The sequence below is a fragment of the Diabrotica virgifera genome, chromosome 7, assembly GCF_917563875.1.
Source record: "Diabrotica virgifera virgifera chromosome 7, PGI_DIABVI_V3a".
NCBI classification, from domain to species: Eukaryota; Metazoa; Arthropoda; class Insecta; order Coleoptera; family Chrysomelidae; genus Diabrotica; species Diabrotica virgifera.
In genome coordinates this window covers 223,212,962-223,239,901 of record NC_065449.1, presented here as the reverse complement: position 1 = coordinate 223,239,901, position 26,940 = coordinate 223,212,962, and the positions used below count along the sequence as shown (strand labels likewise).

At 34.2% G+C, this 26,940-nt stretch overlaps 1 protein-coding gene across 2 annotated transcripts in view; it reads left to right on the top strand.

The window, feature by feature from the left end:
- LOC114324255 (microfibril-associated glycoprotein 4-like) overlaps nt 1-26,574 on the top strand; it is a 40,453-nt gene extending 13,879 nt beyond the window's left edge. The window contains exons 3-6 of one of the 2 annotated variants that reach the window (XM_028272050.1): nt 6,959-7,180; nt 11,052-11,273; nt 14,323-14,556; nt 26,317-26,574. In XM_028272050.1, coding sequence (XP_028127851.1) covers nt 6,959-7,180; nt 11,052-11,273; nt 14,323-14,556; nt 26,317-26,486 — 848 coding nt within the window. In that variant the 3' untranslated portion in view covers nt 26,487-26,574. The remainder of the gene's footprint in view (nt 1-6,958; nt 7,181-11,051; nt 11,274-14,322; nt 14,557-26,316) is intronic. The other variant, XM_028272052.1, reaches the window with a different exon arrangement.
- The last annotated feature ends 366 nt before the right edge of the window (nt 26,575-26,940 follow it).

Genomic DNA, 26,940 nt, shown 5'->3' with positions numbered 1-26,940 from the left:
TCAGTCGCCGGTCGCCAGTCGTAGGTCTCGTTGGGAAGCAGACTAGTGTCCCCAGTCGCCACAAATAATAGTGTCTTTGTTCCATATTTCTTTAAAGACTATGGAAATAGGTTTACCAGGTAAATATCTGTGTTTATGGTTTATATTTGGTGGACGTACATGCAAACATATTTTTCATAATTGGTAGGTACTATATTAGTTGAAAAAGTCGCCGGTCGCCAGTCGTAGGTCTCGTTCGGAAGCAGACTAGCGTCCCCAGTCGCTACGAATAGTAGATAGTGTTTTTATTTTTTGCATTTTTATTTAATGACGATAGAAATAGGTTTAAAAATTAAATACAGTGCTCAACAATTGATAAGAATCAAAGTAATATTTTACGCCAAAAATAGTTGGGAGTTTGTAAAAGTTTAATATAATTATTAAAATATTAATAACTCGACTTTGTTATCAAGTTTAAATGAAATAAAATAAATTTTGTTATTGTAGCAATCCGTTTTTTCTTTTTTTTTTTTACTATCGTCAGCAAAATTTTGAGCACACAGTAAGGGTCCAGTTGTTTTTAATAATGGAGTATTTTTATTAGTCAGTTACAAACTATGCCTCGAAGACGTTTATATATTGTCGGAATGCAACAGATTGTGATGTGAGGTGGGTCAACGAAAAGTGAAGTGTCTCAACGGTTGGGGTTTTTACAAAGTGTTGTAAATAGAGCTTGGAATCGTTATATCATAAATGGTGTAGGCACATAACGTTCATGGTGGAGGGCGACAACGGAGTACCAGGCCTGTTGATGACCGATATATACGAATTATTGCTAGATGGAACCCAACATATTATATTGCTCGCATCAACTGAACATTGAGTAACGCCACTGAAAGAATAATTTTAAACCAAACCGTTAGAAGAAGGTTGCATATGAGTGGCTTAAGAGCAAGAATATGTTCATATCATCGAGTAATATTCAGGGAACATCGCGGATTAAGAAGACTATGAGCTGAAGAACACAGCGACTGGACAATCAACGAATGGAGAATCTGTATATTTACAGATGATTCTAGATTTCTTATTAACAATTCCGATGTTCGTATTTTGGTTTGGAGGAAACGAGGAGAGAGGTATAATGAAAATTATAGGGTGCCTACTACTACTTTTGGGGGAGGCTCTATTTGCGTTTGGGGTGGTATTTGTTTTGTTAGCCGCACCGACTTAGTGGATCTGACAAATTCTACGATGATGGCTCAAAAATATAGAGATATGGCTGTAAAACCAACTATTGTACCATTTGCGGGTGTAATCGGAGAAAGTTTTGTCCTTATTGACCAGTATCCCGTGTTCAGTATCACGGTATTGACAAAATGAAATGGCCAGTCGTGTCACTAGATATGAACTGCATAGAACTTGTCTGGGCTGTTATAATACAACTAATGTTAGACAATAATACGCTTATAATACGTTAGATGTGAATACGCTTCAACAGTAAAGTGAAACTGTGAAGCACATATGGACAACTTGGGATCAAAATTTTTTGAATGCATTAATTGAGAGTATGTAATACAGCAAGAAGTATAATCCATTCACGGGGAAGTCCACTAAAATATTAGAATTTTTTATTTAAGTTTTGTAGGCCAATTTTCTCGTTATTGTTGATTTTGTAGAACACAATTTTAAGTTCCCTTATTTTAATAAATTGATTTTCTTGTTAACATATTATATTAGTTTTGCTTTTGATTATTTATATTTCAAAATATATGTCTATTGTCTAACTATAACCAACGAAAAAATACTGCAACGTCAACAAACTTTTATAGTTATTTTCCTAACAAGTGCAGAAAGTCATACTTTTCCTCACGCGACTGCAGTTTGCCGAACGACGCGAAGCGGGAGTTCGGCAAGCAGTCGAGTGCGGAAAAGAGACTTTCTGCAAGCGTTAGGAACAATATTTCTTCTACGAGTCTTTAAAAAATGACCAACTCTTAATCAATTAATTTAATTAATATGAAAATACATACACAAATTAATTCTTTGACAAGGTTGTCAAAACCAAACTTTCAGCATAATTGGTTAGCATGACGACGATCTTGGTTTCCATGACGACGATTCAAAACCACTGTATTGTCTACTGATTTGACTTTCGAATATTATGTCAAAATTATTTTATTTCATCGAATTCTCGCGTTAATCTCATTAAAACATGAACACAATAAGATATATTTGGAATAAATTAGTAAAGAATATATAAATATTAGTTTGTTGCATGTATTATAATTACTTTAAGGCCATATTAACATATCTAAATTAACACGCGTGCGGAAAATTAAAACGCGTGTGGAAAAGTAAAACGCGTGCGGAAAAGTAACACGCGTGCGGAAAAGTAAAACTTTCTAAACTAAAACGCCTGCGCGAGAGTAGACATTTTTGCACGCTCGTAGATAAAAATATTTTAAATAATAATTATTAGGATCCTTATCTATTGTTGAGCTGTGTATTTGTGTTTATTGTTTATATTTGGTGTATTTATTTAACTATTTTATACTACATTAGTTAAAAAAACAGACCCATTAATAAATTTTGGAAAAAACTGATAAGTACATAATTATTCATTGTTATTATACCTACCTGCATACAGTAATGGAGGCTTTTACCACAGAAGATGATGACCAACTGATTCATGTTGTTAGCAATTATCCTGAATTTTACGATCCAAAAAATGAATCATATAAGTTGACGGCAAAGAAAGACATTTAATTTCGGTAAAATTAATTAAATAGAGAAGTATTCGCAGCTACCAGCGACTTGGTAGCGGCTACCAATTCGCGGCTACCAGCGACCGGCGAATTTGTAGGAAAACGCCGCTTAACGAAGTTGTTTTGCACCGGATGGGAAAAGTCACAGAAGTCGTCAGAACAGTTAAAAATCGAAAACTTGAATATTTTGGCCATGTGATGCGACATCCAGAGAGATATAATATACTCCATTTAATAATACAAGGCAAGGTGGACGGAAGAAGAGGGCCAGGTCGAAGAAGAACGTCATGGCTTAAAAACCTGAGAGAATGGTATAACAGATCCTCTGCATCCCTTTTCCGAGCTGCCGTTAACAAAATTGCTATAGCCAATTTGATAGCCAACGTTCGATAATCGAGCACGGCACATGAAGAAGATAGATGCTAGAATATTCCACAGGGTGATGCGAACTTTGAGAAAAATTAGAGTTAATTTTGTACACCCGGTATACAATGACAATTTACCTATCTAGCAGCAATATTACTGCAGAGATATTGTTAAAGAATAAGGCTATAACATATTAAAAAAATCACTTAAATCGGACAACAGGTTTCAGAAATTCGAGACATTGACCCTTTTTTAAGGTGGTTCGTTAATTTTTTGTAGAATAGTATAGTTTTTGAGTAAAGCTTATACTTTTCATGTTGTTCTCCATTTGTTATAAATCCTGTATAGCTCCAATTTTTATTGCTACTCATGTAGCCGTTATGTTGCCCCTATTTTCTTTCTTCTAAATATCCTGTTTCCGGGTATTCTTTTCTTTCCATAGAGTTACAAAAACGTATATTTATTTTCTGGGTCCATTCAGTTTTCCGTACGCAGCAGTTAGGTCTTCCTATAGGTTTTGCTATGCTCTTTCACTATCACATTCACATTCACATTTTCACATTCTATCGCAGATATGTCCCCACAAATTACTAATTAGGCTCAAAATTTAATCAAATAGACAAGGCGGAAACGGCGGGTTAGTTTGGAAAAATATTCCCATGAGATATTTTTGCATAAGAAGTCGCCCACGTGAAAAGTGGGCCAATTTTTTTTAACATTTTCAACGAAAACTTTTCGTTTATAAATTTGCAAAAGTCTGTGTGTTATTGCGTTGCCGCTCCTGCAATACTTAGAGCAGGTGTATCGATGGATTCTTGTAGTTTTGTAGTTTTGCCTTCTGAATCCAAATCTGAAAACGGCATTTCGATATATCTAACCGTCTTCGAGATAATCGACTCAAAGTCTAAAATGTGACGTCACAATCCGGTTATCTCCTACAGACGCACTAAACATCAGCTCAAATTGTTGATTAGGAAGTAGGCTACATTTTTTTAAATCTCGATTTGCCAAGCATAGGTTATTTACATTTGAGCTTGACACTTCGTGAATGTCAAACTAAATTTTAAATTAAGTATTAATACACCATCAATGACATTTGATAGTGAATTTAATTATTACATAAAATAAATAAGATGTTCAAAAATACAATTTGAGTAAATATAAATTTTTTAAAAGCAATAATTTATTAACAGTTTTAAAAAGGTTTACACCAGTATACATACGGCCTCCCCTTTATGATAAATGGACTGTTCCATTTGCTATAAAATTAAAATATTATGTATACCTAGTCGTTCCCTAAAGTCGACAAAATTGGCTAGTGATTGTAGAAGGTAATTTTTTTGTTTTTTGAGAATTTTGCCGAAATTGGCAAAATTACTAATTATTTAGTAATAATTATTAACTATTTAGAAATTATTTTTTTGTCGAATTGGCAAAATTATTAACTAAAATCACTAGCCAGTATTGTGTCTGTGTTCATCCTTCTAATGGAAAAACCAAGAACATTTTCATTTATAACTCTTTTATTTTTAATTTGACAAATAAAAGTTATTTTTCATAAAAAGCTCTTCATGTTCTAAGATTTATGATGCAACCATCATATATAGGGTGTCCCAAAAGTAGGGGAACGGTCGAATATTTCGCGAACTAAACATCGGATGGAAAAACTGAAAAATACGTGTTCAATCATTTTCAAAAATCTATCCAATGACACCAAACACCAACTCCCACTACACCCCCTGGAGGTGGGGTGGGGGGTAACTTTAAAATCTTAAATGGAAACCCCTAGTTTTTCTTGTTTTTCTTGCAGATTTGCATTCGTTACGTAAAAAAAGCAACTTTTATCCAAAACATTTTTTCGAACTGTGGATAGATGGCGCTATAATTGGGAAAAACGATTTATCCTGATACCATAGGTAAATTATAGAAACGGTCTAATATCTCGAGAAATACACTTCCAAATAAGAAACCAAAAAACAGGTTTTTAATATTTTTCGAAAACCTATCGACAAACACTAAATATGACCCTCCAACCCACCCCCTGGAGGTGGGGTGGGGGTTAATAAAATCTTAAATAGCAACCCCCACTTTTTATTGCAGATTCGAATTCGTCATGAAAAATGAAGCAACATTTATTCGAAACATTTTTTAAAAATGCTGATAGATGGCGCTAATAAATCGTATTTTTCCAATTAAAGCGCCATCTATCAACAATTCTAAAAAATATTTTGAATAAATGTTGCTTAGTTTTTCATGACAAATCCGAATCTGTAACAAAAAGTGGGGTTGTTATTTAATATTTTAAAGTTACCCCCCACCCCACCTCCAGGGGTGGGTTGGAGGATTATGTTTAGTGTTAATCGATAGGTTTTCCAAAAGTATTAAAAAATTTGTTTGGTTTCTCATTTGGAAGTGTATTACTCGAGATATTAGACCGTTTCTATAATTCCATGTTATCAGGATAAATCGTTTTTCCCAATTATAGCGCCATCTATCCACAGATCGAAAAAATGTCTTGAATAAAAGTTGCTTACTTTTACGTAACGAATCCAAATCTGCAAGAAAATCTAGGGGTTTCCATTTGAGATTTTAAAGTTACCCCCCACCCCACCTCCAGGTGGTGTAGTGGAGGTTGGTGTTTGGTGTCATTGGATAGATTTTTGAAAATGATTAATAACTTATTTTTCAGTTTTTCGATCCGATGTTTAGTTCTCGAAATATTAGACCGTTCCACTACTTTTGGGACACCATAAAAACATAATTATTAATTCTAAACTACTTTTCATAATAGAAATTTTCCATATTATGAATTAAAATACGTAAATATACAAAGTTTTCGTTATGACAATGGGGCAGCTTGTTTTTTAATCAAATTTCAAAAATTAATATTTTTGGCCCGGACTATTTTTTAGATTTTTTTGACCATTCTGGACAAAAAAGCTCTCTTATAATTTTTCTCTAAAGTTGATCTTTTTCGAGTTATAAGCAATTTAAAATTTGAAAAACGCTAAAATGGCCATTTTTAATAACTCTGTTAAAAATTATTATTATGAAAGTCAGAAAGTGACTAAATCAAAGTTTAAAGTCGCTGCTACATGATCCTGAAGAAATCTGTGTCATTAATTTACGACTAAGCTGTTATTTTTAATTAATAACAATGAGCGGTTAGATCGTATTGACGCCGCTGTAAATGTTAGTGTGAGTAAGATGCACAATTGGACTGCTGGAATGGCTTCTCTCTTGCACTCAGAATTTACAGCGGCCGCACACGTGCATGTCGCTTATGATTATTACTTAAAAATAACAGCTTAGTAATAAAATAATGACAAAAATTTCTTCAGGATCTTGTAGGGGAGGCTTTACACTTTGATTTAGTCATATATTGACTTTCATAATAATAACTTTTAACCGAGTTATTTAGCCTTGAAAATCGCAATTTTTCGTTTTTTTCAATTTTAAATTGCTTATAAGTCGAAAACGATCAACTTTAGAGAAAAATTATAAGAGACCTTTTTTGTCCAGAATGGTCCAAGAAATCAAAGAAAAGATTGTTGGGGCCAAAAATATTGATTCTTGCAATTTGATTAAAAAAAATTGTTAAAAAAAAATTGGCCCACTTTTCACGTGGGCGACTTCTTGAACCTTATTCTGGAATATCCCACGAATGTGATTATGCAATAAAATCTCATGGGAATATTTTCCCTTCGAACCCGCCGTTTTCGCCTTGTCTAAAATCTATTCAAAATTTAATGGCTACTATATCAAAAGCTGTATGTTACTGTGTGATTTCCGTAACTTTGGTTACATTTCTAGCATTTCTAGTTGTTTAAAATTGTGTGATATTTTAGGAAAAAACGAAGAATATGTGCAAGTTCCTCTAAAGCTATCTTTTGGAATCGAAAGAACAAACAATAAAGACTCTGGTGAGGAAGGAATGGAAAGTATTTTTCAAACTTGTGGATCTTTAGTTGGAAGAAATCAGTTACCATTCTGCCGCTTTAATCCCCATAAGGTCCAAAAACTGAACTCTAATTCATATCCAAGAAGCTGTAGAGAAATACTGGAGAGTGGTAAGTAAACTATATACAGTGATGAGCCCACTAATAACCGGCAAAATAACGCAAAAGATGGAAAATCTATTAAGTTGTGAGATAAAAGAGATGAACCTAGTGGAGGTGTTAAATTTAGCGATAGTAACTTATAGATTGACATTATATTGATTGTTTCCCAACTTTAGACGCATCGGACGAGTTTGAGAAATGCCACTGTCACAGTGACAGTTTTAGTTGACATACTCCTCTGATACGTCTAAAGGTGGGAAACAATCAATATATTTTCAATTTATATGTTACTATCGCTAATTTTTACAACTCTACTACATAGTTTTATTTCTTTTTACCTCGCAATTTAATATGTTTTCCATCTTTTGCGCTAATTTGCCAGTTATTTGCGCGCTCATCAACTCATCACTCTATAACATCTATCATAGAAATAATTCAAAAACTGTTAAAGAGAGAGAAAAACGTACTATTGCAATATTTCGAATTCGTTCTTCTTCTTATTGTATTGCATCCGTTTTGGATTTGGCGACCATCATGGCAATCTGTACTTTGCACACTACTGCTCTGAAAAATTTGTGGTTGTTGCGTTAAACCAAGTAAGTAGATTTTTCATCCATGAAATACTCGACCTGCCTGGTCCGCGTTTTCCTTCTACCTTTCCCTGTTAAATTAGTTACAGCAGTCCACATCTCTTGCTGGTTCTTATGATTTGACCGAGCTATTCGATTTTGGTTGTTTTTATTGTGGTTAAGAGCTCTTTTTCTTTTGTATTCTTAATCAAATTATTAAACATATGCTATAGATTAGTAAGGTGGTCGGTATAAGATATCTTCGGGATTCGACGATAAAGCCACATTGAATTTATTCTTTTTCTTCTTCTTCAAGTGACATATCGGAATTATCGTGCCATACATTCCAACGGCTTTTTGATCTTCTGCAATATGGAATAATTATCCTGCATTTGATATCCGAGTCCATTTACGAATGTTTTTTATCCAAGATACTTGTTTTCCATTTATACCTCTATGACCCTTCATAAAAAAGACAAGCAAAATGTTTGAAGAGTAACAATTTCTATTAAAAATTCTAAACGACAAGCAGAAATGGCAGAATAGTTCCCTTAGAAATCACCTTTATACACTCAGATGCAAAAAAACGCAACGGAGAAAATTTTGGTCAAATTCAAAGTATTTCAGTTTTTTATTTTTAGCCCTATTTTGATGATTTTTATAGCACAGTGTGTAAAACTTTATATATCTTATTTTGGTATAGTAAGTTTTTTTAAAAAAATGTATTTGACTTATTATACGGGGTTAATCAAAAGGTGGTTTTTTATCCTAATTTTGAAACATCCTGTGGAATAATTCCGTTAGCAGATTTTCGTAATGGATTGTTTTTCGGTTGCAACCATGTCTTCTAAGTATTATGTTTTTTGTTTCATGTGAAAATATGTATTGGTTCAGTTTTAGGACCGAAATGACTTTGCCACACACAATTGACGGCTTTTCCTATTATTACCATTATCTTTTGTGTTAATTTATAAAACGATGATGGGAGCTTTGGTGATTGATATCGAAGGAATGTCATATCGACATCCCAGAAGCACGGTATTTAAATAATGATTAAAAGCAACGACATGATCTTGGTTTTAATGAACAATGATAACAATAACAAAACATAAAAGCAACTTAAATGTAACTTAAACTAAATACTCAAATAAGAAAGAATAACTCCTAAAAAATAACTTATAAATACTTTGTATTGGCTTCCCTAGCCTCTACAACTGCCTGCACACGTCGGCTCATGCTGTCTATGAGGTTACGAATATCTTCTTGCTGGATGTTGTGCCATTCCTCTTCTAAAGCCTAGTGAAGTTCGTTAATTGAGGCTGGTGCGAATTCGAGACTTCTAATATTTCTACCAAGCATGTCCCAAACGTGCTCTATTGGGTTCAGATCTGGCGAACACGCTGGCCAGTTCATTCTATTAATACCAACTTCCTGTAAATATTGCGTGACACTACGTGATTCGCTAAAATTTCCTCAATATACCGGTGTGCAGTCAACGAACCCTCAATAAATACCAATTCAGTGTGCGCATCTCGGGATATTCCTACCTATATCATCACCGAATCCCCTCCATGGCTAACGCGGGGACTGAAAGCGCACTCCGCAAATCTCTCTGGAGTTCGACGCCAGACGCCATACTCGTTCTCTCCCATCTGATGAGTGAAGACAGTATCTCGACTCATCCGTAAAAAGAACATTATTCCATTGTTCTAAATTTCAATGTAAATGTTCCCTGGAAATTTGTAGTCTAGCCACTCTGTGCCGTGGAAGTAATTTGGGCCCAATTGCTGATCTGAAGCTTTGCAAACCAAATGCATGTAATCTTCGACGAACTGTAAATACACTTACATTATTGCCTCGAACCTGTTGAAGCCGATTTCTTGTTTGCACCGCTGCGCTGTTAAATGACGATCCCGCAAAACGTTGACTCGTATAAAACGATCATCTAAAGCGGTAGTTTTGCGCTTCCTACCACTTCCTGCTTTACACATGTTTGTTCCAGTTCGTATAAAACTTTTCACTACCTTTGGACGGTAGAGCGATTACTGTGTAGTACTTTAGCCACATATTCATAATTTCGCCCATCTTCAACCAGAGCAACGGCTTTCGCACAATCTTCGACACTAAGAACCATGATCAATCATAGGTAAACAAAACGTAAGTGTCAATATGATTGATAACAGTCACCAAAGCCACCTGGTCGTATTACAAAATAACTCCAAAATAATCATAATTTAAAAAGTTCTAAATTGTGGGTGGCAAATGCATCTGGTTCTAAAAAATTAATCAAGGCATATTTTGACATGAAACAAAAAACCAGCGTTTAGGGCCGGCGTAGCGCAGGTGCTAGCGTGCTTGCCTCGCATGCCGGTGGTCCGGAGTTCAAATCCTACCGCCGGAAAGAACAACTAGACATTTTTAAAAATGGCTATAGGCCCCAGGTCGACTCAGCCTGAATAAAATGAGTACCTTGGGTAAAACCAGGGGTAATAATAGGCGGTTGAAGCGTAGCACTGGCCCTGTTACCTTCCTTGTATACCGTAGGCCCTAGATATAGCGGACTACCCTGCTATACTCCCAAAGCCGCGTGCGGTATAAAACGGGAGACTATTATTATAACAAAAAACACAATGCTTAGGAGACATGGTCGCAACCTAAAAATAAGGTTTTACGAACATTCGCAAACGGAATTATTCCACAGGATGTTTCAAGGTTAGGATAAAAAAGCAACGTTATAATTACCCCGTACAATAAGTCAAATATAAAATTTTATCAAAAAGCTGACTATACCAAATTAAAATTTATTTATACACAGTGTGCTAAAAAAAGCATCAAAATAGGGCTAAAAATAAAAAAATTAAATTACTTTGAATTTGACAAAAATTTTCTCCGTTGCGTTTTTTGCATCTGAGTGTACCTACAAAAAAAATACAAAATCAAAAAAATGTTACATAATTTGGATCCCTTTCATTTGTTTGCTAAAATCAATATTTGAGGTCATACGTAGGTCAGAAAAGACTTTCCAGAAATTGGTTATATAGGATTTGTTTTTGTTCAATATCTCGGGCATATTAAACTCTTTGACAAAATGGCAAGGACATAAATTGTTGTAATTACGATTTCCTACAATTTACTGTTTGCAAATATTTTAGATCTTTATTCATCTAACCCGATTGGAGTTCATTATGTGACAAATTTGACAGAATTAATATGATTTTTAAGTTAATTTGACTATATGTGTGTAACCAACAGTTGATGTAAGAACATTACCACTATGATAGTTAGTTTACCCTAGATAATTATAATTTCAGGTAAAAATCAGTCTGGAATATATGTGATTAAACCCAGAACAAGCAGTAAGCCATATTCTGTTCTTTGTGATATGGAATCAAGAGGCGGAGGTTGGACTTACATTCAGAATAGATTTGATGGATCTCAGGACTTTTATCTACCGTGGAGGGACTACAAGTTTGGTTTTGGAGATCTGGATGGTGAATTCTGGATGGGATTGGAAAACATTTATCATATGACAGGTAAGCTGCTCATTATGTTTCTTCTTTTTACTATTTACTATCTACGATATAGTACAGCATACATATTGCATCAACAATAAACTCTTAAGCAATACAACAAAAATCAGCTGAAGTTTTCATCCATTATTTCACTTATCTGTGGCAAATTTATCCAATCTTTTATATTTTCTATTAACTGTTCCTAAGTAGTATCAAAGAAATTTTCTGAGTTAGTTCTCTTGGATTTTTCTCCGCATCTGCTTAACGATAAGATGGCGTCTTATTTTAGGGACAAAGAATAATTCGTTCTAGGGAGCTACAAATTAAATTATTAAATAAAGTACATTTAGCTCATTTTGGAATAGTCAGGATGAAATTACAGCTCTTGCAATTTTTGGTGGCCATCATTGAATAGAGAAATTTAATATCTAAGCAGTAATTATTCTCTGCCTTTAGGGGTGGGAAAAACCTACCGGTTATAACCTTAAAGCAGTTTTTAATTTGCAACATGCTTTTTTTGTCCTAGTTATAACCGGTTTTTTCTTTTTAAAGTAATAACCGGTGAATAACCGAATAAGTTACTTATGGAGAAAATAATTAATTCAGAGAAAATATCAATGTTTGATCCCCATCACATATACATATATTTTATACTAAGGATTTCCACAGTTTTCACTGTATTCCTTCACTCTACCTTTCTCTCCAGCTCGTTCTGTCCTGGCAGTTCCCTTCCTGTAGATTTCTTCTCTCCATTGCTTCGTCCACTACATCTCTGAAGGATCTTCGGGGTCGGCCTCCCTTTCTTTTTTCTATCGGGCTTCACTCTGTTATTCGGTTTATCCAACGATTTTGGTCTGCTTTTCTGACATGTCCGTACCAGGTTAATCTCTTCTGTTCGATGTAGTCTATTATGTCTGGGGACACTATTCACTCCCATTCTTCTCTTAATCTTTATGTTATTTATTCTATCTCTCCCTGTTACTCTGCAGCTATAGTTATAAACAATATGCTTAGTAATTTTTGCTCGTTATCGTTTATTGGAATAAAGTACCTACTGGTCAGCCATAACGGCCCGCAACGAACATCTAGAAAGGTTTGTGGTTGCTGCTGCTCTAGAAAGGTTTGTGGTTGTTGTGTTTAACCACGTACGCAGATTTTTCAGCCAGGAAATCCTTCTCCTTCCTGTTCCTCGTTTTCTTCTACTTTTCCGTGCAATATTAGTTGCAGCAGCAATCCAGATCTTTTGCTGTTTCTCAAGATGTGATAGAGGTACTCGATTTTGGCTGTTTTTATTGCGATCAACTGCTCTTTCCCTTTTTGCATTCTCAAAAAGACACCCTGATTAGTAAGGTGGTCGGTATAAGATATCTTCAGAATTCGACGATGAAGCGACATTTCGGAAGCCTCCATTTTCTTGCAGGTGCCGTATGTGAGAGTCCACGACTCAACTCCCTACAAACAGTAAAAGAAAAATAATACATCGAAGTAACCTGATTTTTATGGCTATTAATAAATCATCACATTTTAATAGCTTAGCCATTTTTTGAAATGCTGATCCTGCTTTCTCTGTCCTATATTTGATTTCCATGGAATTGCCCCAATTTTCATTGACGTTCGTACCAAGGCAGGTGTACGTTTTTACTCTTTCTATTTGTTGACCGTTCACACTGATTCGTCCAAATTGCTGTTCCTTCTTAGTGATCATTGTTCATTTTGTTTCTTCAATTGTCTCCAATTAATTGTCACTCCATTTATTTTTTTCAAAATTTTAAAATTACAAACTTTTAAAAGAATTAAAAATTAATTAAAAAAATATATACGTCTTTTATGAAACCAAAGTAAATATCACTTTACTTACATGAAGTTTCAAATTATTTTTCTTAATAAAGTAACCAATATTTTCTTCAATTTTTTCGAAAAATTTACTTATGGGGTAATAGGAAATATTATTTCGATTAAGGATATTTGAATCGTCAATAATTATGCCTATGAAAGCGACACGTATCTACCATAGATAACCTTTTTAACATGGGTTGTTCATAAATTTCTTTCAAAATACACTCAAATTGTATTAAACATGTTATTTATTTAATATAGTAGTCGGGGAGGAAAGTATGCTAAAAGTTACTCGAGCGTTATGGGGGCCTATTGGGTAGGAAAAATTAGGTCATAAAATCAAAAAAGTTAAGTAAAGTTTTACATTTAAGTGGAGACTTTCTATTTTTTAATTTAATTTTCCATTTCCAACAATCATTTTTTCCGATTATAGCGCCATCTGTCCATAATCCGAAAAATGTCTCGAATAAAAGTTATTTATTGTTACGTAAGGAATCCAAATCTGCAATAAAAAATGTAGGCTCCTCTTTAAGATTTTAGAGTAACGCCCAACCCCAGTTCCGCGAGGGGACGTGTTTAGTGTCATTCGATAGATTTTTCAAAAATATTGAATACGTGTATTTTGCAGTTTTTCAATCTGATGTTCATTTTGCAAAATATTGCTGGGATTCTATTCAAATTTTTAAATTTACCCCCACCTCTCTCCGTGGGGTCGATTTTAATGTAATAGATAGATAGATTTTTGAAAAATATTGAACACGTATTTTTTATCTAACAATAAAAAACTGAAAACGTTTGTTTTCTATACTTCCACAAAATTTATTATATCTAAGTGACTACAGCTGTTTCGGCGGAGTGCCTTTTAGTTTTTTGATCTGACCTTTATTTCTCAAAATATTTGCTTTTTTATTGTGAAACTTGTGACTCACCCATTTCCTTACGCTCCGCTCAAACCGTCAGATTTTTTAAATATACACTGTTCTGCATGTAATTAACTTACCATATCGTAATCTGATGATTTCGAGTTTTTTTAAGGATAGATTTTTCGAACCCCCCTTAACGAACACCCCTGTATGAAGATCCAATATATGGTAGGGGTACATTTACAGGGTACAGGGTTTCTCCCCACGTGATTTTCTGACGCTCTCGAGTAACGGCAAAAATCCTTGCTTGGGCTCCCCTACCCTTATGATTTTACCATATATTTTGAAAAACAATATTTTCTTGCTTTTAGGTTTCGAAACAAATGAACTTCTAATTGAATTAACAGATAGAGATAAGAAAACAGCCTATGCACAATACAAATCATTTGCAATTGGACCTGAGAAAGATGGCTATAAACTAAATACAATAACTGGATTTTCAGGAGATGCAGGAGACGCTATAACACCACATTTAAATTATAAGTTCTCTACTTTTGACGTAGATCAAGATGGACATGCTACAGCTAATTGTGCACAAGTCTACGGTAATTTTGATATTTTGTGTTGCTAAAAGTGGCTGAAAGATGACCACTTTCCCAGCACAAAATTTTGTTTATTAATAATTATTTATTGTAGTAGTCTACTTACTGCATGCCGATTCTAAGGGCCTCCAAATACGGATTGCAAAGTGCAGCCGAGACCCAACTGCACGAGTGCGGTGGTGTTGCGGATGGACTCTACTGCAATCCGACTGCACCTTGCACCTTTAGGGCCTCCATATAAGGACTGCAATGTGTAGTCGAGACTCAACTGCACGAGTGCGGTCGTGTTGCGGTTGGAGTTGACTGCACCATGCTGTCCCGTTAAGTTCTTGTGCGCCTGCAATACGACCGCACCTATTCAATTAGTTGTAATATTAGCCCAGTAAAGAACGGGACATACTGCGATACCGTGTAATTTTCGGGGGCAACTCCGAATTGGATGAAAACTTGGATTCAGTTTCTTCTTACCCTCCACTTCAAAGTTAAATTTGTGCCGTTGGTTGCTTTTACTTGAGAGGTGACAGTAACCCCTTCTCGGGGGTGAAAAAACATACTTCCAAGATAAGCCAGGAAATAGATAAATTGACTAAGCAACTTTCGTTCTATAGAGTGTTTTTATGTAAGTCGATACTTTTCGAGTTATTTGCGATTGAAAATGTTTATTTTTCGACAAAAAAAACTACTTTTTCAGTCGGTTTTTCGAAATAATTGTGTATTCGTGAAGTCCATAAATCCACCAAAAGCAAACTTGTAGCTCATAAAATATACGCTTTTATTCGTCTAATTCCAAATCGAATATTTCATTCTGAAATTACCAAAAAATGAAGCACTTTTCGTGAAAACCCCATTTAAACTATTTTAAAGTATAAACAAAGATTTATTTTAATAGGGAACTTGCCTAAATTTTTAAATATTAAAATGATATTAAAAAATATAGGGTACCATGATCTTAAAACGCTTGCATGCGAAAAAAACAAATATTTTTAACCCGTACGCTAATTACGACGCTTTGAAAATGCTACAAAATTCAAATATCTTACGAGGCTCTTGAACGTCCTTCTATTGGGTCGAAGTCACGGGCCACGGTCAACAACGGGCTAGCAGTCGGACACAACGCGATTAGGGTAGGTATCACGGGTATATTACATTTTAATCGTCTTTAATGGAAAATTCCTAGGTATTATTTATTTATGTTCATCTTATATATTGTAATAAGTAGTTCCCCAATCAGCTTAGTTTTAAACTGAAATTGATAAAGTTGAGTGCTACCTTGTAAAGAGTTTAAAACGCATATGACGGATGAGGGTATTTTAAAAGGTTAATCTTTCTAACTTACCTAACGTTGATGTCTTCATGGTGGCAACTTTTATAAAAAGTAGTGAAAGCTATTCTATTGGAGAAATGCGAGGTGTCAAGGCAAATAAGTAAGAGTTATTAATAAGCATGTTTAAACCGTTTATAACAATAGTTTGGTAACACCATTATATTATAGTATACGTTTTATCCCGTGGGTTTGATCTACCTACCTCTACGGAAACCTGGAAAACCTGGAAAAGATTACGGTGTAATTGGCATTATAATAAAGATTATATTTTATTGTAATGTTTATTAGTACCTACTGGAGCCTTTCATTATTGTGTTCAAAGCCTTCTGCGAAAACATTATGGTGATTAGCAGTACCGATAGAACGTGTACATAGCCAACAAAATCCTTCTTTACAAAGTTAATAATACGCATAAATAAGAAGTATCATTATTGTAATTTTACAAGTTAATATCTTTATCATCTCAGCTTATACTTACACCGCATCCTTCGGTAGACCGCAAGCTATAGTAGAAACCCGACTGTAGACCGCATACTATAGTAGCACCAATACTTTTTAGTTAGTCTTACTTTTATTACTAAAAGTTTTGTTTATTTTTAAGTTACTTGTTTCTTCTTTGTTCTTCAACACAAGAAACGACAAAAGTAATTTCATAAAAAAGAACTTTTTGATGCATGTCAACAGAGATAAAATGTTAATATTTTGCCTGTCACAGAAAATATCATTTTTGCCGCAGAGTAAAACAAGATATTTCAACTATATTATTTATCTATGGGCAAACTGCATTAAATGCAATAGCCCACCGAACGGGCAAACGATACGAGTGGCCTGTGACGTCAGACCCCAGCTCTCGCTTTTGAAGTTGTTTGTAACGGAAATTTTAGGCGCGGAACATTGATCAGACGTTGTACGTATACTATTCATTGTTAAGACGTAATATTTTGAATATAACATTTTAAAACATAAATTAACAATTTTATGCAAAAAAATTTTTTAGTGCAAGTTCCCTATTGTCTTTAAAAGTCTCTGGCATTAACATTAAGCGAATTACGCTCAAAATAAATTTAGCCCCCTTTTTTGGTCAAAAAAATCATGAAAATCTCCGCGTGTTTAGCTCCCCAAATAAAATGAATCGTTACCGCTTTTCAAACAATTTACTTTACTTATCTATTTTTTATATGGTCTGTCAGTTTCGCCGGTTTAAAGTGCTTGTTTTTGGAAGGGTTATAGTTAAAAGCGCTTAAATGAGTCAATAATTACGAATGTATGCACACTTTGAAGAGCCATCTTTTAACCAATTTTTGTCTTACAGAAAATCACAATGAAACTAACATATTTACAACAGCAAAACCTACATCTTTTTTGTTTGAAATTTTTCGTATGACTATAGTATGTTTTTAAACCAACGACGGGTAACTCAAATTTCCCGCGCCGTAAAGCTTCTTTGTAATTGGACCAACCTCAGGCAAGTTTACTTCACTGTTATCAAATTGTGACATTAATGACATTTATAAAATTTAGACATTATTGGCATTTCATAGGTTAATCAAGTTGTATAGGCCGTTTCAAGACTTTGACGTTTATGACACTAATATGAAACCTGGGAGGCAAACATTGAAATTATTTATATTTGTACTGCATTGAGTTTTTTAAGTTTTTTACGTTTAATAGTTTTTTTATAAAACAGTTATTTTTGTTATAAAATAGTGGTTTATATAACAGTTTTTATATAATAGTTTAATAGTTGTAAAATAGTTTTTTTTAGTTGTATTTTCCGAACATTTTGCTGTTGCCATTGTGTAGCTTTTAGCTGTTGAAGTCCTTTAACGACTCTATTTAGTTTTAAGCAGTGAATAAATAAACCTGAGTGAATATTTTCAAAAGCTGTTGGTATATAGATCTATTTTCCCTCAAGGGGTATGAGCTAACCTACAGTAGAGAAGGTTCTTCTTCTTCCTTTATTGGGTTATATCCCTCGGGATAATTCGCCCAGCTTACTTTCCAAGGGTAACTAACATGGACATAGTTACTTATTTAGGGCTTAGTAATAGTTTCTACACAGGTCAACAAATGAAGGCATTTAAGAGTTTTAATTCTTACAAATATTTTGAGGCAGGATTTGTATATAATTGTGGAGCTATTAAAATAAATAATTTCATCATAGTGGTTGGTAATGTAAGTTTAAATTTTATTAGCTCTAATAAGGCATGGTTCAGCTCAGATATCTTCAAAAATTGCATTTTAAAGAATTCATACCTGCAGTGAAAACATTTCAAGAGAATACACTGGGAATAATGCCGGAAGAGGTGAAATGTTTTTTGATTTTAGACAATTCTCCTCCCTCTGAAAATATTCTATGATCAAAACATGGCAACTTTAGTTGTATGTTTTTGCCAAAAAATACATTGCTTATTCAACCTATGGATCCGGAAATAATTTTAGCAACCAAACGAGTATACCGCAGAAAGTTTTTAGATGAAGTAATTACAGTAGAACCCCGTAAATCCGAACCCCGCTAATCTGAACTTTCGGCAAATCTGAACCAACGGAAAGTGAAAAAAATTTAAAAATTCAAGACAAAAATTAAAAGCATGTTTATTATACAGAGTAAAGCTAGAAAATTGGACAATGTAGGATTAATAGGACTTTTGACATTTAAAATTTCTTAAAAATAAATATTATACTTTAATATATAGGTTTATAAATGTTAAACACAAACTTACTTTGGTTCTCTCATAGTCAACTTGAGTCCAAAGATATTGTCCACACTCTTGCGAGAACGTTTGGCTACTCAAAATCGCAATGAAAGCTTTGAACTACTAGTTAAGGCTAACTTTCGGATAATCTGAACTTTTCGGAATCCGAACAGGCTGTCTCCCCAATTAGTTCGGATTTGCGGGGTTCTACTGTATATGATGAAGATAACGCAGAAGATACAAGAGGGCAGCATACCTTGCAAAACTTAACTGTTACAATTTAAAATCAACAATTGAATGGTGGGCTACAACAACGTTGTAAGCGACAGATTGGGTCAAAGTGAGGTTTTAATGCAATATTATTGTATATCCAATGACCAATCCGAGCATCTTTCAATTAGGCTAAAAACATTTTGCCATCCCCGAGTTTTTCGTACCGCAATATTGGTATCCGTATTGTCATAAATGACTTGTCAACAAGTTTTTTCCATCTCTTGCATAATCTTAATTCTGTCGCTTATAATATTGTTGTAGCCCACCATTCAATTTTACAAGTTTGCTACAGCATGGAAAGTGCTGCAAACATTAAAAAAGTGGTTGGAAGAATTTGTTTGATGGCCATACATTATATTTAGGAGGGAAGTTCCTGATTTCTGTAGTGTAATACATAATAATGCCGAAGAGGAAGTAACCCTCACCGCTGGACTCCACTTGCGATTTGTAGTTCCGAAGATTGAACACATTGTTTCAAACACATTGTTTCAAATACATTGTCAATCCATGATTATTTGGTCGCAAATGGATTGACTTGTATAGGGCTTTTCATTCACAGTCATTTGTTTCGAGCTTCTGCCATATTTCGTATAATCCGTGTATATTAATGTTATACACGGATTATACGACATTTGACAGAGGCTCGAAACAAATGACAATCGATAAAAAGCCCTATTTGAAACAATGTGTTCAATCTTCATGACTACAAATCGCAAGTGGAGTCCGGCGCTAACATCAAAACATTCCATGTATGTTCCTAGAAGGTACACACAGGATATTGAAAAAATTCCTGGAATATCCCCAAAAGCACAAGAACGTTCCCTGAACATCCCAGGAAAATTCTGTATCAGCATTTTAAACATTCCCTGAATCCATGAATGTCCACGAATGTTCTTGGTCATTCAAAGTATATTTTTTAGACATTCCCTGGATATACCAGAAATATATCCCTTGCTGATGTGACAATACCTCCTATCTGTTTTTTCATGAGTTTTGTAGGAGAGACGAAAAACTTTTTTAAGGTCACATTCTGTTTTCATATGTAAGTTTTGACTGGTTTTGTAGTAAATAGATAGTGTAATTTACTACAAAACAAGTAAAAAAATATCATATGAAACAGGTGGTGACCCTAAAACAAGTTTTTAGTCTCTCTTACAAAACACATAAAAAAACGGAGAGGATGTATTGTCACATCACCGACGATATGTGGCCATACCAAATAATACATCCTTGATAAACATAAACATTTTTATTGCACAAAATCTTTTCATACATTTTTAATGTAGTTTACTGATATTCCTACATATTTTTAAAAAATGTGTCACATTTGCTTTGTAATCATTTCTTTTGCCTTTTGTAACCACATATTCCATTCCCTTCCTGTTTTTTTGTACACCACTTCTCTCAGCTGATTCTAAAAAAAATTTAAAATGGTAATTTTTCTATCCTTTACAATTAACAATCAGAAGAAATATTATTTACAGATAATGATATGCATAATAATAATAGGTTTGTTCTAGCATCAGTTTCAAACAGTTTGAAATTATCAGCGAATAGTGGACCAGCGCGAGTAGAGGGGATAGCACTGGTGACTGCATTATGTTGTCTCACTGACCAACTGTTTGCTGACGGTTTTTGACGTTTTTGACTAGTTTGACTGTTTGCTAGAACAAACCTAATAATAATGAATATTTTGTATTTTGACAATGACATCTGATGTGGAAGTCAAAACATTAATAAAATTATTTTTTCAAGTTAACTTTCACATGCGTGTCTTAAAATTGTACTTTTAATACTTATATCATAAATAACTATTAAAACTATCTTAAAACATTGTAATTTGCTAAACCAGTATATTTTACTCTACTGCTACACTAAACTAGCTACCTCATTTTCCACTGTTTCTAAAGACTTGTTTACATGGGTAGAGTTTTGAGGAGAGTAGAGTAGCAGTAGTACTCTACCAAAAATGGCTTGATACCATTCACATGAGGAGAGTACAAGTATAGTACTGATGCTAGTATAGTGAAACCGATTTTTGTATTTTTAAACACTCTTGATTATAAGTGCACCTTAAATTCTTAATTTTTTGCTTGAGCTCGTTTACTCCAAAGCCCCCCTTTGCCATTCTTTCGACGATTTCATCCTCCGCAGCTTGCTGCATACTTTTATTTCTGTAGTATACACTACCTAAATTCCATAAACACTGGTATTCGCCGTATTATAGCTCTACAAGTTTTAAAGTTTCATCTTCGGTGAACTTAATTTACACTATTTACACAAACCACAATTCCAGCCAGAATGACAGCGCCCCCATGTACTACCTACTATACTCTGCCATAATTGAGTGTGTTCCATGGGTAGAGTGCGCAGCCGAGTAGACATTTTGACAGTGGTGGTGGTCGTAGAGTAGTTACTTTGCCATGTGTTGCTAGTCACTCTACTTTAACTCCTACTATACACTCTACTTGCTATTCTACTGTGCTGAGCATTTTTACAGGTAGTTACTCTACTCTATCAAGTACTTGCATCATTACTCTACCTATGTAAACAAGTCTTAAATCTACTGAAGTAACAGTAACCTACAATCATTAATGAAAAATGTCTAAAATCATTTACCCACCTAGTATTTGTAGAATTTAAGACAGTCCAGTGCCTTATAAATAATTTCAATATGAATATTTTTTCTTTTAATTCTCCTTTGATACCACTCCATTTTAGATTTTGGGGAACCTCCTTTGAAACCACTCCATTTTAGATTTTGGGGAACTTATTTCATTGTGTTTATAGCCCATATTAATTGAAGGAACCCAATCTGGATTGTTATTATCGATTAAGTCAGCTGGTTTTCCTATAAGATTAAAATGTTAACATCTTCAAAAATGGTTACTGTTGTAATTGTAACTTACCAGATATAAAATGATTACAGCAGACAGGAAAATTTTCATTTCGCTAATAAAATCTTTACATTGTATTGCATTTAACCATTGTTGTCTCTCAGATGATACCTTATTTAGTTCAGTTTAAAAGTGAACTTTATCTCGACTTTATCACGATTACTTTGCATTTCACACTTCAAAAAACAACACCAATGAAGCATATTATCTTTCTAAATTATACTTCCAGATAAACTGTTAAATTAATCTTTGTACAACACAAAATTACAAAGAAATACAACTAAAATTATCTATAAAACACATTAAGAACTGTTAAGAACAGATAGAATAACATTTATCTTTTACTCCCAGTAGCCATATTGATTTAATTTTGACAGCATGTTGGAACGGCCTATTAGCGAGTTTTTATATTTTCTGCGTTATTCCTTTAAGTTTAAGATTTTTAGTCCTTTTTATATAAAAAAACAGTTGTTTTTAGAACTCTAGAGCGACGTATTGGTATAATATAATATTTTTGGATTACCTCCAAAGGCCTATATGATCAACGAAAAAAGAAGATCTATTTGGTGATATTTCTAGTGACTTTCTTGGGTGTGAATCTGTCTTTCTAGTTTACTCTTCTTGGTTTAAAAACAAAGCTTAATACTTTTTAAGTTATTTTGAAAAAAGGAAATTTTTAGAAAAATCTTAAAAAAGTCAAATTTTCATATAAAAAATACCCATACATTCAAAGTAAATGGTAACGCGGTAACGATTAATTCTATTTAGGTGCCAAATAAAGGGAGATTTTCACAATTTTTTTACAAAAATAAAGGGGCCAACTTTTTTTTCAGTCTAAATCGTTTATTTTTGATGCTAGAAACTTCAGTAAATAATAAAAATAAATAATTTTTTAAACCCTTTAAAAAATCTTAAAAAGTTTTTCCCAAATTTGCTTAATTTTTCGGTGAGTTTACAATAAAATATTCGATTTGTAATTTGACGAATAAGACAAACGAAAACGTTTTTTTGATGAGCTACAACTTTGCTTTTACTTGGTTTCTAGAGTTAACTGATACACCATTTTCTTCCTTTTTTTATAAGCTACACTTGCCAAGAAGATATTTTTCGAAAAAATATTTACTTTTTGAGTTATATACAAAAAACCCAGTTTTTGTAGCTACAAAAATGATGTTTTAAGATGTTTCAATGTTAAACTACTTTATAAGTTAAGAATACGTTCTACATTGATTATTCCTTCGTGTCTTCAACACATTCCTTCATTTTTCAGCACTAGGTTGGGAATCTACAAACAGAAGCAGAATGTAAACATTTTCGGCAGTATTCTGTTCTAGAACTAAAAGAAAACTCTTCCAGTACCACGTCTACAAGCTTGATCCTGTGTCAGACCTCCCTGTTCTCTGATGTGTCCGAAACCACCTAACCCCAACCCTCTCAAATTAGGATATCGGGATTAATGATGCCCAAATGCAAGACAAAGACGAGACCTAGACAGTCTTGGTCTTGGTCTTGCGCCAGTACACCTGGTCTTGTTATTGGTCTTGGTATTGCGCTCCCGGTCTTGCAGCAAGAGTCTTGCAAGTCTCGCAGTTGCCCATTAGCTTACTGCATATCTTAGAAGAACGTAACAGAGAGGTACATTTTAAGCTTGAATATCATAGCCATAGTAAAGACTAGCCAAATTAATAAATACCTAAACAATTGTCACCGGGTGGGGTTTGAACCCACGATCTAAGTGATATCTGGCTATGTTCTAACTAACTAAAGTTAAAACTATCTCTCAAAACCCACAAAAGTCTTGATATTGCGCTCCCGGTCTTGGTCTTGGTCTTGATCTTACAGCAAGAGTCTTGCAAGTCTCGCAGTTGCCCATTAGCCTATTGCATATCTTAGAAGAACGTAACAGAGAGGTATATTTTAAGCTTGAATATCATAGCCATAGTAAAGACTAGCCAAATTAATAAATACCTAAACAATTGTCACTGGGTGGGGTTTCATCCCACGATCTAAGGATACCTGGCTATGATCTAACTAACTAAAGTTAAAACTACCTCTCAAAACCCACAAAATTTCATTTGCATATCTCAACCGGTTTTAGAACACTAAATAAATCGTCAGTTTGTAAGAAAAATTTCAACACTCCCTATTTGGGAAACGAAGAATTTATAAAGTAAACGTTTATGAAGCACACTGTCATTAGTTTGTCGTGCAGAATTACCCATTAATGTTTGCTATACTCATTTAAAAACATCCTGTATTGATGAAAAACATGGCTGGTTAAAAAAGTACCTAACTTTTTTATTATCCAATATAAGTGAATGAATAAAAAAACATATTGCTAAGAAAATATGAGGCTACAGTTCGGTTTTAATTTCAGTATGCTATTGCATGCTTGAACAATAAGTTAGCATAATGCTAGAATATTCCACAGAGTCAGAAAAACATAGTTTGATTGGTACACCCGGTATACAATGACAATAATTGACCTGTCTAGCAACAATATTATTACAGCAATATTTATAAAGAATAAGACAACATATTAAAAAAATCACTTCAGGTTTAGGAAATTTTAGACATTAAAAATGACCCGTTTTTAAGGTGGTGCGTTAGTTTATTGGAGAAATGTATATCGTTAAAATAATATTTCGATATTTTGTTTACACGATATTTGGCATTATCTGTACTTTTGTCTCGTATGTATGTACTGTTTAGCCGAGTGACCTCATAGCACAGTCAGCATAAACAACACATAATAGTCTTACTATACCGATAACATTTCTGGTGTTTGGATTCCTAGAAAACTAATAATGAAAAAATTAATTACTTATATACTTATTAAGTCTATTTTCTATTAGCTAAGGTGACACATTTTTAAAAAGTTTGTATACGATATTCGATATTACTGTAGGCGTCGCAACGCAGGAACGTTATGTTATGATTAGAAGACGACTATTCTCAAAATCTGGACGATTAATGTCAGAGCGACGAATTTGACTTCTGGAAAAGCATGTACAAAATATTTTATTTTTACATTATAATAATGACCTCTCAGTACCTACATGTCAAATGTGTCAAGTGTTTTTATAATGGATATTTTGATTCTTTACGTATGTTTATGGTATTGTTCGTGATGCGCATAAATCCAATTTTCAAATTTTTTTTTCAATTTTTTTTGTTTCTCATAGAGAGTCTAAGAATATAGCCGAACTTATATACTCCCTAAAATGACCCTTTGTTCTAACTGCAAGACGTAAGAGTCTCGCAGGCTTAGTCTTGTTCTTGCTCAACTCTTGCACGCTAAGTCTTGCTAAAATTAGGCGGTCTTGGTCTTGGTCTTGCGAAAACGCAAGAACAAGACCAATACTGCAAGACCAAGACCGATTTTGGGCAACACTAATCGGGATGGAACAGATTGTCAGGACATTACTTCGTCCGATGCCCTTCTTTTGCCCGATTCTGTAGCTTGCCATCACACACTACTGTCATTTTCTGTCCCTCGCACTCATGCGACCACCACTTCCGCCCCTGTCAAACTAGGTTTTCTCCTTCACTTTACTTCTTACGCATACTTCCTACTCCTAGATACCTCTCGACCATCGTCCGTCGTTCGTCGTTGTTTAGTCTCATAGCAGCCCTGCCTCCAAACGGAAGGGAGCGCTGCGATAAGCTGTCACGTGTACTCTTTGTCATTGTCCGTCCGCAGCTCAGTCGACACTCAAATCATTTCAGTTGCCCTGTCTCTCTTTCTTGTGTGCCGTCATTTGTACCTCTCTTGCTCTTTCGGTCGTACTCGCATTTATCCCTGTGTTGTCAACCTCTTCTTTTTCTGCCCCTGTGGTCCCAGTAACGCCGCCTTGATACTGACTAGAACGACATCTAGCTCCTGCTTTTCCTTCTTTGGTATTGTGGGCCTCCTTCTAACATAATTGTGGATTTTGTTCCACCACCACTCATCACTACCTTCACTATAATTTCACCGACTCAAAAACCCTCTAGATTCCTCTACCCCTCATTTTTTTTCTAAAACATCTGATACACTCCAAAAGGGTCTGTGACAAAGCGTCCAAAGCCCCACAACAGAGACGGTTCAAAAAACCAATTTTGTCAGTCAACACAGTCACTGTACACAAGCAAGACAAACAATCCACAGTTTGGTGGAGATATGTAGTTGATGTTTTATCCATCTGACCTCACGGACCAGAAGCATGGGATAAATTCCTGACTGACATCAACAGTAAAAAATCAATCAAATTCACTACGGACAAAGAAAACCACAATTCACTTCCGTTTATGTATGTATTAATCGCCAAAGAAGGTATAGGATATGCCAACCAAAGTTTACAGAACAAGAGGCCGCAATCAATTGAAGCTAAACATATGTAAACACAATATTTAACTTACGACATGGCACAAGAAGAAACAGTTTGAGAACCTGAGAGGAAAAATAATTTATATTTCTCTATTTATATTTTTTTATTGATTCAAATGTGCTGGTAAATGATGATTATCAATTGCATCACTTTTTATTTGAAAGAACTGCTGGATATTAATTAGCTTATATGTTTAATTGTAGAGGGAGGATGGTGGTACACCAGTGGCCACGCCAGCAACCTAAATGGAAAACATATGAACAAACCTCTTTCCGATGCGTACAAATTTCACGGACTAAACTGGAATGGATTTAGAGGACACGATTATAATTTAGCTGGTTCAAAAATTATGATACGTCCAGTTGCAGAATAAATAATACGTTACTTTACTAAATTACTTAATACCAATAATTTATCTTATATTATCCTTAACCAAATAAATATTTTTGTGACGTTTACGATTTATTTTGTTTAATTATTAAATTACGATTTTATCCAGTAGGGGTCAATAGAGATCGAAAACTTTTTGGAAAAATTCAAAAAAGCTTATATTTTTCTAAAAATTGTTTTGTTATCTTATAAACATGTTACAGTAAAAAATTTAACCCGCAGATTTCGTCGCTAATTGTTTATTAATTAAACAATAACAATTATTTTGTACAAATCATTTTCAAAATATCCAAGATGGAGAACATCAAGGACTAGCTAATATACAGGGTGTTTCATTAATAATCGTCCATATAGTAACTGGAGAAACCTTAGCACGAAATACGAAGATTTAACCTAAAACACTTATATAAAATGTGGTTCCTTACTGAGTTAAAGGG